Raw genomic sequence first — 15036 nt, 5'->3', positions numbered from 1 at the left:
GGGTGGATACTGCCAAAAAGAAACCCAGAAAATTGCAAGCGACACTCAATGTATAACTTAAGAAATAGGGACCAAGGATATAGAGCTTAGAATCAAGAAATAGAAAAACTAGCTAATAGTCAGAAAATAGGAATATTCACAAGTAGGCAAGGTAGAGGTTTACTAATAATTTTGCCAAAGAACCTCCTTGATTATGGCTCATTTTAAACTACCTGTAATTGTCTAGTTCTGAGTCTATAGCAGACATATTTTAAGTTTGGCATGTCAAGAAGAGCTGGTTAATAAGGAAGATTCCCACACTGCACCCCCATAAACTGCCATCTTGCTCTGAGAATGAAAGAAGTCCATGAAACACACTTTCTAAAACACTGCTCAGATCTCCTAAAAGACATGATGGCTGACAGTGCTCTAAAAAATGTTTAGTAGGTTTCTAATGTTCAGATTTAGATAAATTAAAAGTTTCTCTCATTTGTAACATTTTTTCTATTCATGTCATTTTATCAGATGTTTAATATCAGGATATATGATTTGCTCCAAATGTTGAATGTATTTCAACATAAACTTCCATGATAATAGTAAGAAAAATTAGTAAGAAAAAGCTTCTTGATAAACTTCCACTTACAAGCCTAAAGGAGAAAAAACACCCCAGAAAATGCAAAAAGTTGTAAAATAGTTATGTGTAATAAAGAAGAAACTAATGTGTGTCAAGATTTTGAGCAATGAAAGAAATACAGGGAAAGAGAATCCTTATAACACTTGAAAATTTTCTCTTGAGTGGACATCAGTTCAGTTCTGTTCAGTTCAGTCGCTCAGTCATGTCCGACTCTTTGTGACCCCATGAATCGCAGCACGGCATGCCTCCCTGTCCATCACCAACTCCCAGAGTTCACTCAGACTCAACGTCCATCGAGTCGGTGATGCCATCCAGCCATCTCATCCTCTGTCATCCCTTTTTCCTCCTGCCCCCAATCCCTCCCAGCATCAGAGTCTTTTCCAATGAGTCAACTCTTCACATGAGGTGGCCAAAGTACTGGAGTTTCAGCTTTAGCATTATTCCTTCCAAGGAACACCCAGTGCTGATCTCCTTTAGAAACTGGTTTGAGTGGACATGCTGCTGCTGCTAAGTCGCTGCAGTCGTGTCCGACTCTGTGCAACCCCAGAGACGGAAGCCCACCAGGCTCCTCTGTCCTTGGGATTCTCCAGGCAAGAACACTGGAGTGGGTTCCCATTGCCTTCTCTAATGCATGAAAGAGAAAAGTGAAAGTGAAGTCGCTCAGTCGTGTCCAAATCTTCACGATCCCATGGACTGCAGCCCACCAGGCTCCTCCATCCATGGCATTTTCCAGGCAAGAGTACTGGAGTGGGGGTGCCATTGCCTTCTCCATGAGTGGACATAGGTATAGAAATTTGATGCTATAGAATGTAGGTTTTTAGGTTATAGGAGGCATGAGATGTAATCATATAATTCATAATGGTGATATATAAATTGTTCCACATATTGTTTATTAGTTTTAAATTTTAGAAAACCTTTAGACCATGCATGTCTAACTTCATGATACTTATGTGATGTGTATGTGTGTGCTCAGTTACTTGTGTCTGACTCTTTGCAACCCCATGGACTATATAGTCCATGGAATTCTCCAGGCCAGAGTACTGGAGTGGGTAGCCTTTCCCTTCTCCAAGGGATTTTCCCAACCCAGGGATCAAACCTAGGTCTCCCACACTGCAGTCAGATTCTTTTCCAGCTGAGCCACAAGTAAAGCTAGGGTAGCCTATCCCTTCTCCAGCGTATCTTCCCAACCCAGGAATCGAACCAGGGTCTCCTGCATTGCAGGAGGATTCTTTACCACCTGGGCTATCAGGCAAGTGTGAAGGGCAAATGAATTCTCCTTTTCTGCATTCCTTCAGCTGGTCAAGATCCTAACACATGCAATTTAAATTATTCTGTTTTATAAATGACTTTATTATATAGCTTTGTTTACCCCTGAGTATATTCTTAGAATAAGAAGCGAGGTGATACTGGTAACCATGTGAAGTGGATTATATAGCTAATGAGGTGAAATATAATTTGCTTCAGTGCAAGTCATCTTACCAGGAGAATGATGACAAACCTGCAGTGATAGGAGAGCCTCTGTTAGAGTAAAAATTCATTTCCATCATCAAATTGAATTGATGTGTTCAATTAGAGACACACGGTAAATTTGAGGAAGGTTAGTAATAGACCATGACGATCACCAGATAAATTACTATTTTTTCCTTCTGAGTTTTGATATTCCTTTATATGCCATTAGGAAGGCAAGCAGGCAGTAATCAACACAGAGGCAACCTCGGAAATTGTCTCACAATGAGCTCACGACCCCTGCAGACAGGGATCATTTTCTGTGCTTGCAGGTGAAACCTGAAGAAGCACCTATTCTCAACTCACCTGCTGTGTTGTCACTGCTTAGCTTCAGAGTCGCATGGTTAGTTGGTGTAATCAAGAATTAAGATCAGACGTAAAGCCTTGACATATGTGATAAGGAAAAAAAGGAAATGCCCTTGCATTAATCCTATAACTTGTCTTTAGTTCAAAATTATCAACCTGTGATGGTGCACCCGTGACACAGGTTTTTTCCACTGTGTGATCTGACAGTCTCAATGGTAATATTTCTTCTGCATCTTCTGCCTGATAAGCACAGCTGTAGTTTATTCTTCCATTTGGTCTCAGTCCTCTGCTGACATTTATGTTCAGTCCAGAATACATGGCATCCCAAGGCATAGAATGGCTATAATAATATACCACTAAATTTATCCAAGCATCTAGATTTTATTTTAAAAGCATTTTTTTTTGCCATTCAGTGTGGTAAATTCAAATAAAATTGTTCACAAGTGTGTTTTTCCCCCAGAAATTGGGGATGAAAAATACAGCCAGTACAAACACAAAGCGAAGCTAAATAAAAGCCTAGCCCCATTACCACATGGTATGTTTTCAAAATCCAACAGCGTTCCAGAACGCTAAGCACTTAAGTTGGAAGTAGCACTTTGCCATGAAAAGGAACCAGCTGTAGGTCCCTCTTTCACTACATATTGTTCAAAACAAAAAATAACCCCATTGAAAATAAGCCTCGGGTAGATGAGACCGAGAAATCCAATGGTATGAGAAACAAAGGAAAGACAATTGTCATTTAAAAATTAAACTGTGTTTGTAACAGTTTATGAGGCTTGCAGATCCAGCAAGCCTGCTGAATATTAATGAATAGATTGATTTGTCAACATATTAGCACCACTGTCAGACGTAACAGCATGGAGGAGATACGAGGGGACAAGGCAGTGAACTACTTAAAAATGCTTGGCTGGCTATGACGAGATTCATGATTGATGAACTAAAGTAAACGATGTGGGTCAGGACTTCCACTGGGTTTTACCACTTTAAACAACCTCTATTAGATATTCTAGAATTACTCATGTTTAATTTTATTTTAAAACAGCATGCTTTTTGTTCAGTAATAAGAAACTTTAAAATTTTGAGCCAAAGGTATACAGTGGTTTAAATAATATTTGCTTAGTAGACTGCATTTTAAAATATATGTATGTTTGTTTATGTAATGTAATTTTACATAGTGTGTATATATATATATTGTTTATAAACATATTTCAAATTCCAAATAAATATCTTAAAAGGTGTCCTACCAGGAAAGGAACCATTTGATAACAAAATATAATTAATGAGGTTTTTCTCTAACAAATGATAATTTGTAGAGAGAAACTGATTTGAAGAAGTTTTAACAAGAACAAAATTTCTGGGAGAAATATCAATAACCTCAGAAATGCAGATGATACTACCCTTATGGCAGAAAGCAAAGAGGAACTAAAGAGCCTCTTGACGAGGGAGAAAGAAAAGAGTGAAAAAGCTGGCTTAAGACCTCAACATTCAGAAAACTAAGATCATGGCATTCGATCCCATCACTTCCTGTCAAATCAATGGAGAAGCAATGAAAACAGTGAGAGACTTTATTTTCTTGGGCTCCCAAATCACTGCGGATGGTGACTGCAGCCATGAAATTAAAAGAGGCTTGCTCTTTGGAAAAAAAGCTATGACAAACATAGACAACAAATTAAAAAGCAGAGATATCGCTTTGCCAACAAAGGTCTATGTAGGCACAGCTATGGTTGTTCCAGTGGTCATGTATGGATGTGAGAGTTGAACCATAAAGAAGGCTGAGTGCCAAAGAATCCCTGCTTTTGAACTGTTGTGCTGGAGAACACTCTTGAGAGTTCCTTGGACAGCAAGGAGATCGAACCAGTCAGTCCTAAAGGAAATCAACCCTGAATATTCATTGTAAGTACTGATGCTGAAGCTCCGATACTTTGGACAAGTGATGTGAAAATCTTGGTGCTGGGAAAGATTGAGGGCAAGAGAAGGGGGTGACAGAGGATGAGATGTTTGGATGGGATCATTAACTGAATGGACATGAGTTTGAACAAACTCCAGGAGACAGTGAAGGACAGGGAAGCCTGGCATGCTGCAGTCCATAGGGTCGCAGAGTTGGATATGACTGAGCGACTGAACGAGGTTCTTACAAAACTACTGATACCTGGAAGTTGCTCCTCTGAAGATTTTTTAGTTTGCCTTTGACTTGAGTATCAGCGTTTAAAAAACACCCAAAACCCGAAAATCTCTTTGAAGTGAAAATGAAAGAAAGAAAAAAAACACCTCAAACTTCATTAGAATAATATAAGTATATTTTAATTGAGATTTTAAAATTTTTGTATCAGTTTGGTATCAGCTGGGGGCCGCTGTATGCTGCATTTAAACAATTCATATTTCCAGTATTGTTTTTCTAGTCTTTAGGAGGAAATTAAATTGGACGTGAAGCAAGAGAGTACCCAAGGATGGAGTAACTTTCTACAGAGGAGAGAACTGGGAAAGACCCGGCTTGAGTCTCTAAAGGTCTTGCACTTCATTGGATTGCAATAATTGACTCAGGAACGAGTGAGATGATGATTTCCAGCGGCCTTGTTTGCTGCTGGCAGCCTCTGGTTTCAGCCCCTGAGAGGAGAGTCCCAGTTAGTGTTGCTGGGCAACAGCTTGCTGGGTTGAGAGCTGGAATGTGAAGGGTTGCAAAACGATTTTTAAAATAAACACACAACTTACCATCAGCATGAAGCAAGCCAAAGGGAGAAGTACTGAGCCTACAGGATGACAGGCAGTGAAGCAGAATGGAAAGGGGGGAAAGAAAACAAGGCGCTCGGTGGTGACCAATGATGACTCCAACCCAGGAGTGATAGTTTTGATCTGGCTTCTAATTTGAAAATCTGTACCTCACTAATCTGCAGCTGGACAGAAGACAGTATGGAAAAGCAATTCTTTAAACTGCCTTGTCAGTACAAAACAGGTCAGCCCCAGAGTTTCACAGATAATTTCTCTTGTGTCAAATAAACATTGTAAAATAAGCATGATCTGTACTGCAGATACTCTCAGCATTATTCTGATTTTCTGATGGAAGCCCCTGATCCTGTGATCTGTTTGTAGAGATGTGATGTCCTACCATCCAGGAGTATTTTTAGCCAAAATATACAAACCATATGCACATAATGTGGATATTAAAACTTAGAGCTGAGAAAATGCATATTTAAATGTCTAATTAATGTATTCAGTCTACCAAATGCTATTTAGCAAGCATTTTCCTAATACATTAAATGATGCATTTTATTTTAAATATTTATGAAATTGTGTAAAAATGAATATACAATCTGGGAAAGCTTAAAGAAGCTGAAATCTAGTAGGGAAAATGGGGAGACAGGCAGGTACCAAAATGATAAAAGATGGGAAGTGGTGGACTTCTGTGGCAGTCCATGGGTTCACACCTGGCCCTTTGACCTCAGAGGCCCAGGTTTCATCCCAGATCAGGGACTAAAATCCCACAGGCCAAACAGCACATTCAAAAAAATTTTTTTTTTGCAAAATGTAAGGTGACTGAGAGGGGTGACCTGAGGGACCTATTATGTCTTCAAAAATATTCAGTTCCATTCTTTTTCTGGCCTGTTCTCCAAGTTTTGGAGTCCTTTCAGTTTAGCTGTAACACATGCCAGTGTGCCTTCTATGCACTCAGAGCCTGTTGTGTCCATATATGTGGTATTTACTTTGAAATGGAGAATGACTGCAATATAGGTTCCACAATTTCAGAGATGATTCTGAATTTTGACACCTGAAGAAAATAGAATCCATACAATTAACAGTCTGATGGAACATTTCTTTTCATATTAAGGCATAAAGCCCTTCAGCACCTGTGTATACCTTTTAATTTTATTCTTGTTCAGATATATTTGTACACCTGCCAAACAGGCTGCACAGAACTTCAGCTATCCCCACATCTGCTGAAAGTCCATTCTGGTTAAAAAAAAAAGAAAAAAGGAATGTTTGATAAATTTTTCAAATTATTTTACAGGACTTTAGGAGAAAAATAACTGTGTTAGCCAAGAATTTGTTGTAGCAAAAAAGAAACATTAGGCATCATAAAACAGATTTTCTTTGCTTTTATTTTAATTTATGGGAAACATTAATATGAATCTATGGCTAGAGACATTTTAGAAAACACAAAATGCTATACTTTCGAGAGGAGATTCTTTACAATAAAATATGAACCATCCAATTGCTTAAAATTTTCCTGTGAGAAAGGAAAAGACTTCTTACATTGTCCCAATGTCGCTATTTGAGGTGCTCAGAGAGCTTGCTCTTAAGACTATTTATTAGTAATATGGAAGGAAGAGATTGAGTTCAAGGGTGAATCAGAGAACAGAGCTCTCAATAAGAGTAGAAAGGCTAACTCTCAGAGTAAATGGGCAGGTACAATCAGAAAATAATTCTACTACTCTCTGAAAAAGTTGATGATGTATTTACTGCAAGAGAAGGAGGAACCAGCCACTGATAGGGAGGAGGGTCTCAAATTGAGAAAATAAGGGAAAGAGCGTGTATAAGGAAAAAAATATAACTCAAGAGAATGGAGGATTTTCCTGCACATATTTGGCCCCAGACACAACAACAGCTATTCCAAATTATATCTGCTTATTGCCCCAAACTGTGGAGAATCCAGCCTTGTGTAACAATAGACTTTATCTCATGAAAAGCAGATACTTCAATATGTGGTGGCGTGTGCGCTCAGTTACACCTGACTCTGCAACCCTATGGACTGTAGCCTGCTAGGCTCTCTGTCCATGGGATTCACCAGCAAGAAGACTGGAGTGGTTTGCCATTTCCTACTCGAGAGGTTCAAACTCACATCTCCTCCATTTAGGAGGCAGATTTTTTTTACCACTGAGACACCAGGGAAGCGCATTGGAATAGGTACTTTTTGCCATATCTATGGAAGGAAGTAATAGGTATCAGGAATTTGAGACTTTCTCTGCTTTCCCAAATATCTCTTTATCATGGGGCTCTATATCTTCCTGGAGCTCCAGGAAACCTGGAGTTTTCTGCATCCTTCTCACCTTCCACCTTGGGCGCTAGTATCTTGTTCTGACATTCCAGCCGGTCACTTTTCCTTCTGACTTCCCATTCTGCTGCAGTCCTCTTTTCTTATTTCCCACTGCCAAACCATGGTCCCTTCCTCCTTGGCTTTGTTTTTGAAAGAAGTTCTCAGAATGGCTCAGTTTTATATCTGTCTTTCCTGTTGTCTCTCCTTTCTCCCACCTCTTCAGTTTCAGAGGCAAGTCCTATCAAATTCTCTCTGGATCAGAATACCCAGTCTTGACTTGAGTTTTGGAACTGGAGTTGAGATCCCATTTGGAATTATTTCCCCGATGTTGGCTCTTTGGGGGGACTGCCATAGCTACTCCAGTTTTACTAGTCTTTTTACTCCATTAATATTGGCTTCCTTCTCCTCTTAGCTTAGATCTTTACATTTGAGGCTTACACTTAACAGTCTCTGCTGGGAGCTAGTACTTGGGGAGTCGGGTGGGGGATAGTGGTGTCACAAGAGAACATTTAATAGCAACTGTAAACTATGACTGATGTTCAGAGCAGGACATGCTATATGTTGAAGAAGCTGACAGAGGTGTTCTTAGAGCCATTGTGGATAATTAGTAAATCCTGAATAAATTGGGAGAGATACCAGGATACTTAGAACAGACCAAAGTTTTCTGAATTTCTAAAAGAGGGAAAGAATGGATTCTGTAATCATTCAGGAAGAAGCTTAATAGTTGTTCTTGTCTAAATCCTAGAATGAGTGATGAATAGTATGCAAACATTTAGAAAACTCCGGTATTAAGAAGGAAATGACTAAAAACCAATACTAGTCAATATTAGTTTACTTAGGATCTCTTACCTTAGAATAATTATATTCTTTTTAAATAGTTTGACAGATTAGTAGAGTGAGTAATACCAAGGATGTTTCTTAACTATAAGAAACTGATGTTTCTTAACTATAAGAAAGCATTAGGAAAAAAATCTCCCATGATAGCCTTTAGAGAAGACGATTGCATATGGGCTGAATGAGATACTCTTGGGAGGAAACATTTCTCATTTATCAGTGTGTTCAGATAATTTATAGGCATGGCAGTTGTGAGTTTAATCTATTATAGAGTCATTAAGTTCTGTGTTTAAGCTTTATCCTGAAAAAAGATTCTTAGTAATTTGATTAATACATAGCAGATAGGCTTATTCAGTTTGGAAATGGTAGAAAGGTAGAGGATTAGTCCATTCAATGGCAGAGGATCACATTCAGAATGGTCTTTGAAAGCCAAAATGTTGAACTAAAGTCAGAAAGATAGATTAGATTAGAGAGATAGAAAAATCTGTCTATATCTGTGCAGTTATGTACACAGGAGTGTGGTAGAAACATAACTAAGAAGAATTTAATGTTTATTGTTGGAATTTTCTTAATTTAATTAGATTTTTACATTATCATCCCGTTAATAATGATGAGTTAATGGTATGACGTGGATGTGCATGCCACAGTATTTAAGAGCATGGGTTTGGAATCCGTTCCCCTGGGTTTCATCTTCAGCTGTTACCTGAAAACTGTCTGACCAAATTTTGTGACCTTTTGAAGTTCCAGTTTTTCCTTTTATATAAAATAGAGGTAAAATAATAACTACTTTTATATGCTTGTTATGAAGACTACCTAAGAATATGAATATGAAATTTAAAAAAAAAAGAAAATTAAAAAAAAAGAAAAATTTCATCCTAAGCCTTATGAATAATACCTATGTGTTCATATCAAGTTGGCAGCTAATTGTGAGAAAAATTCTGGTCTACTGTGAACAAGAACAGCTGGTAGACATAAAAGCTAGGGTGCACAGAGAAACTGGGGAGGCTGAAGGGCAGCTGAAAGAACTGTAGAGAGCAAGGGTAAAGTGAATCACAGTCCCGAAGACCTGAAGAGCTGTCGTGTGGAATAGTCAAGTTCTCCATTGCATCTAAAACATAAATAGGATTAGTATCGGTAAGTTGTAAAAATGACCACTTTGGGCACAACATAGGAGAAAATAATTCTCGTCACTGGTATCATGAAATATTATTGACATGTGAAGTAGTTTGGACCACTGGAGTTAGTCACTAGGACCCTAGCTAGTTACATTTCAGAAATGCTGAAGAAAGCACTTTTTCTTTGAGGAGGGTATTAATAAAAAAAAAGTCAAAGATTTAGAATGGTGCATTCTGTCATTTTGTATGTATGCATATTTTGCCTTTGGAATTGCCTTTGCACTTGGGAGCTTTTCAGAGCTTTATCATTAACTTTTTTATTGCCAGTGTCATTGCCAACAGTAGTCCCTTAAGGAAGATTTGGTGAATACACAGATAAACAAATGACACACACACGTGATGGATGTGGTCAATAAAGAGAATATGTTTTAAAAACGCACACACGTTAGAGTCTTTTTATAAAATGAGCTCAGTGAAAGTATTTTGGAGGGTGCATTTAATGTTGGGTTATATGAAACTTAATTAATGTAAAGGAAAGGATTTAGGAGTTCCAGAAATAGTGGCCAGTGGAATGGAGCTCTCAAACACTAATGATGGGCCTGTTTTCTGAGCAATATCAAGTTCCCAATATTTAACTAATGTCCATCATTTAATGTTTATTTCTGTTTCCTGCTGCCAAGAGCCACAAAATGTATTTGTAAATGCACAAACACACACACAAGTATATAGACACGTGTCCCGTCTAATTCCCTCCTTATGTCCTAAAGTCTTTTCTCTTGGAGGTATTTGTCACTGGCTTGCTGTGCTTATTCAGGTCAGCTGGGTACTGCAGCTGTAGTCGGACTTGTGATTACATGCTTCACTCAGCAGAGCAATTTTTTCATCTTCATATATTTCATTCCCTTCACACACGTCGAGTTTCTCCTCTGGCAGTACTTCCCTCCCCATTAGGCAGTGTGGTTCACTGTTGGGGCCCATTTGGGCACAAACCAGACTTTCTGTCAAGTTACTGTACTCCTACCTTCCTAATTATAGAATTCAAAGCAGAAGAAGTGAATTAATAACATGTCCTTATCCCCTGTGGCGTCCGGGGTAGTGTAATGTTGCGACATGCTTGCCGGAGCACACGCACTCTCCTTTCTGCCCTTATTCTCCATTTTTTGCTGTGTGACTTCACAGCAGCCAGAATGGAAGGTGCACTTTACTCACCAGTGAGTAAATCATGTGGATGGATGTTTTAAAGCCCAGGCCCGATACACAGTTCACTGAGAGAACTATACTTTCAAAAGCTCTCTGAGAACACATGCTTGGAATTTGAAATTGTACTAAATACTGTGTTTCCTAAGGAATCCTAGCTAAGGCAAGGGTGGAAGAGCATCAGGTTTAGTCGCTAAGTCGTGTCCAACTCTTGTGACCCCATGGACTGTAGCCTGCCAGGCTCCTCTGTCCATGGGATTCTCTAGGCAAGGATAGTGGAGTGGGTTGCCATTTCCTTCTCCAGGCTAAGGGCATAGACAGCATTTAAATGTGTGTTGTTACATTTACTTTCTCCAGTGAAAAAATTCTTAGCAGTTTCATTCTGCAGTCCTTCCATGCAAGCAGATACTTTGAATATTAGTATCAAGAGCTACAATTCTAGATTACCAAAAGCCTGTAAGAATCATTTCTCTTTGCCAGATAACAGAATTCTGATTCATTCTGATAGAATAAAGTTATTTTTATTTTACAGGGACTTCTGTAAATGAAGTGTTTTCAGATCCATTCAGAGTGAGTGATGTAGACCAAGGAATTGGGTCAAAGCCTTCTCATTCAGGACTTGGTACTTGAGGAAGTTGAGGAGTGAATTTGCATCTTTGTCAGATACCTATTTAAGGTATTTGGTAGGGAGATCCATCTCTTAAGAAACTTAATGACCAGGATAGATTAAGGGAGGGAATGTATTCTTTAGCAAAATGTGAATGTTTCCATTAGTTTGGCAGATTTCACTAAATTCTTTTGGGGAGGAAAATGCTAGTGAAAAGAAAGAAATGAGAAGTTACTATCGGAATGAATGGGAAGCATAAGCTAATGAATTTAATAAATAGTGAACTGTTAATGTCGGGACCAGCCCAACAATGAACCGCCCCAAGGGAGCGGTGCTGTAGCAGACTAAAGAAAAAGAAGACTCAGAAATAAAGTGGGGATCAGGGGGCTGATGCCATTCGCAGGCAAAAGCCCAGATCCTAATCCTTGCATGCCTTTATTGTTAACTTCTACTTCCTTATTCGTGCTCTACAGGTATCTGTTCTTTACCATCTCAGATCAGGGATATAGAATGCACAGTCCTCAATGTCAAACCTTCAGGCCTTTCATGACTTTGTTTAGCCTTTCGGCTAGTGACGCCCTTTCTCAGCAACTCCCTCAAGGCTCTGGTTAGGGGAACAGTCACTAATGGTTTTCCATCAGTCACATCAGTACTTCAAGATCTTGTTTTCAAGATGTCTTTCCAGGATGTACTTTTTACTGCTTCCAGCCCTTTGCCTGGGAGTGATGAGAAACTTATTCTTATTTTTCAAAGAGACTCTGTTAATTATAGTACAGGCCTGTGCATAGCATATTCCCTGTAGTTAATGGTATAGGCTGAAAACATAGTTTTTGGAAAGGCGATTGACACATGATACTCTAGGCAAAATGCTTTGTAGACTAGATAACTAGAAGAATCACCTTTTTCCTAAATTACACTGTGTTAAAGTCCCCATCAGAGGCTGAGTACAAGGCTGGATGGTTTGTGATTGTGACTCCTTGGAAGAATTGCTGTTAGGTTGCTTCCCTGTCTTCCCTGTGAAACAGTGAAGGCTGATAAAATTGTAACTCAGTGGTTAATTTTAAAAGCGAATTGAAAGAGATAAGTGTTTCACCTCCTGGATCGTTGGCTTTTTAAGTTGATCATGAGTCATGTCTATGTTGTGCTTTATTTTCTTCCTTTTGAATGTGATGTGCAGATATCTGTCACTTAATTCAAACACTACAAAGCCAATTATGTTTATTCAAACTTTAAACACATTTTATACAAAAATTAGTAAATGCTGTCTCTTGAATATTAGTTTTATCCTGACATTAGTGCAACACCTTTAAATGGTATATGTTTAAACAAAACTCCAACTTCAGAAAAGTGTATTGAAAACTAAACCAAAAGAATTAACATCATACTCACAAAGACTCATACGCCTTCCTCTACAGTTATTTTCAGTTTCATTTTTTAGGATCCAAAGTAACGTTAAGGCCAAGGTTTTAGAATTCTCAAGAGGATTTTTCTTCAGGTTCTAGTGTCTGTTATCACTGTGTTGCATTTAACTGTGTGAAAGAGCAGATGTGAAATAAACTATAAATAAATTATATATATATTTCAGATATATCATCTATTTTTACCAATGATTTCTTTTCAGCCATTGATCTTATCAATAATTTGCTGCAAGTGAAAATGAGAAAGCGCTATAGTGTGGATAAGACCTTGAGTCACCCTTGGCTACAGGTAAAAATTAATCATTGGATAATTTCTCAGTTGAATAAGCTTCTAAATATTTAAAGATCTGGATACTATATGTTAAAAAATCTTGTATCATATTTTCAAAGTATGATTATATCAGTGTGTTTGCCAAAATGCATGCAACTTCTTAGGATTTAATAGTTTCTAACTGTATCAGGAAAAATTGAATAAAAGAGAAACACACCACAGCACACACACCCCAAACACAAAATGCAAGAAGGAAGGGTCATAACATAACTTCGAGAACCAGATTTCAGAAGCATCTGTATGTGTAATCCTGATAAATATCCAAGTAGATGCCCATCTGGTCATGCACTGTACTCATTTGGGAGCTGTATATTTAAATCCTAGTTAATACTTGTAAAACAAATTTATGGTAGATATAAAGCATATGCATCTGTTTGTTCTCTTCAATTGTTTTAAAAATTTTCACATTGAAAATTAAAGTTTAGAAAAACAACCCTCTGAAATACTGAAGGATTATTTGTGGGCATCGAATTTCAAAGGAACACCAACATTCTGCATCGCTTAACTGCAGATATCAACTGCACACCTTCTGATGCATGATATCCTATAAACAATATGCATTTGCAAAGTTTAGGCAAATAGGATGGCTTTGGTGCTGATGCTGTTACTTCAGGGTGCCTTAGGGAAAGCACAGCACAGTTGGAGTGGAAGAGAAAAGGGTAACATGTATATTGTCGGAACTAATAACATAAGAAAAAATGCTTTAATGAGTTATAGTCGTATCTGGGGTAACACTTTGCAATGTCTTCCTCAGGATTATCAGACCTGGTTAGATTTACGAGAGCTGGAATGCAAAATCGGGGAGCGCTACATCACCCACGAGAGCGATGACTCAAGGTGGGAGCAGTTCGCAGGCGAACAGGGGCTACAGTACCCCACACACCTGATCGATCCAAACGCAGGCCACAGTGACAGTCCTGAGGCCGAAGAAACAGAAATGAAGGCCCTCAGTGAGCGTGTCAGCATCCTCTGAGTTCCATCCCCTATCATCTGTCAAAACACTGTGGAATTAATAAATACATACGGTCAGGTTTAACATTTGCCTTGCAGAACTGCCATTATTTTCTGTCAGATGAGAACAAAGCTGTTAAACTGTTAGCACTGTTGATGTATCTGAGTTGCCAAGACAAATCAACAGAAGCATTTGTATTTTGTGTGACCAACTGTGTTGTATTAACAAAAGTTCCCTGAAACACTAAACTTGTTATTGTGAAGGATTCATGTTATATTTAATGCATTAAACCTGTCTCCACTGTGCCTTTGCAAATCAGTGTTTTTCTTACTGGAGCCTCAATTTGGTAAGAGTCTACAGAACCTGCCCATGAAATAGTTCTGTTCTGTGTGTCCCATTGTTGTCACTATAAGCAAACTCTTGAAGAGTAGATTATTATCAGTGTTCTATGAACAACTCCAGAACTCATGCAGAAAAAACGAGTGATGGAGGCTGGGGGGATCAGGGGATGAATATGCAATCCTAAGATGCAAGTGCATGGAAAAATTTTACTGTATATTTTCAAATCCTTTGCCTGCCTGCTGTGCCTCAGTATATTTAAACTCAAGTAAATGGGCCTGAGTGTGCCTACTACTCTTAAGCCCCAATGCCTTAGAAATGTAACTGCCATTTATAGAACAGGTGTATTTCCCCCTTTCTTACAATACCCTGCTGTATTTTAGGGAATCAGCAGCTAAGCAACCTTTTGCCTTTGTGTATTTTTCAACAATAACAAATAAATATTCTTGTGAAAATATGTGTCCATCTGGCTGAATTATTTTCATGTGTGATCGACGCTAGTGTTTTCAGGCCAAGTAGGAGTCACGGTTATCTTATGGCCTAGAACTTAGCTTTATCTACACTGCAGCCACAAAAGTATGATTCCAAATGTACTGAAACCTTTCTGTCTTGCATGTCATCTAGTTTCCTATAGAAAAGTTAAAAATTACCAAAACCAAACAGAATACTTGGAGACATAAGAGTATTACAAACAGCAATCTCGATGTAACTTCCTGATTGATTAGAAAAATGGCCCTAATTTCTTTTTAAACAGGTAGGTTTGGAGGTGAACTGCAGTAACACATCAAC

General features: G+C 38.4%; 1 protein-coding gene across 3 annotated transcripts in view; it reads left to right on the top strand.

Annotated features, from left to right (window-relative positions):
- Nucleotides 1–14702, top strand: part of PRKD1 (protein kinase D1) — a 360252-nt gene extending 345550 nt beyond the window's left edge. For all 3 annotated transcript variants that reach the window (XM_069559447.1, XM_069559446.1, XM_069559448.1), the window contains 2 exons: nt 12829–12914; nt 13711–14702. In XM_069559447.1, coding sequence (XP_069415548.1) covers nt 12829–12914; nt 13711–13929 — 305 coding nt within the window. In that variant the 3' untranslated portion in view covers nt 13930–14702. The remainder of the gene's footprint in view (nt 1–12828; nt 12915–13710) is intronic.
- Nucleotides 14703–15036: the final 334 nt, after the last annotated feature.

This window comes from Ovis canadensis, chromosome 18 (genome assembly GCF_042477335.2).
Source record: "Ovis canadensis isolate MfBH-ARS-UI-01 breed Bighorn chromosome 18, ARS-UI_OviCan_v2, whole genome shotgun sequence".
In the NCBI taxonomy this organism is placed as follows: Eukaryota; Metazoa; Chordata; class Mammalia; order Artiodactyla; family Bovidae; genus Ovis; species Ovis canadensis.
This window is presented reverse-complemented; position numbering and strand designations above follow the sequence as displayed.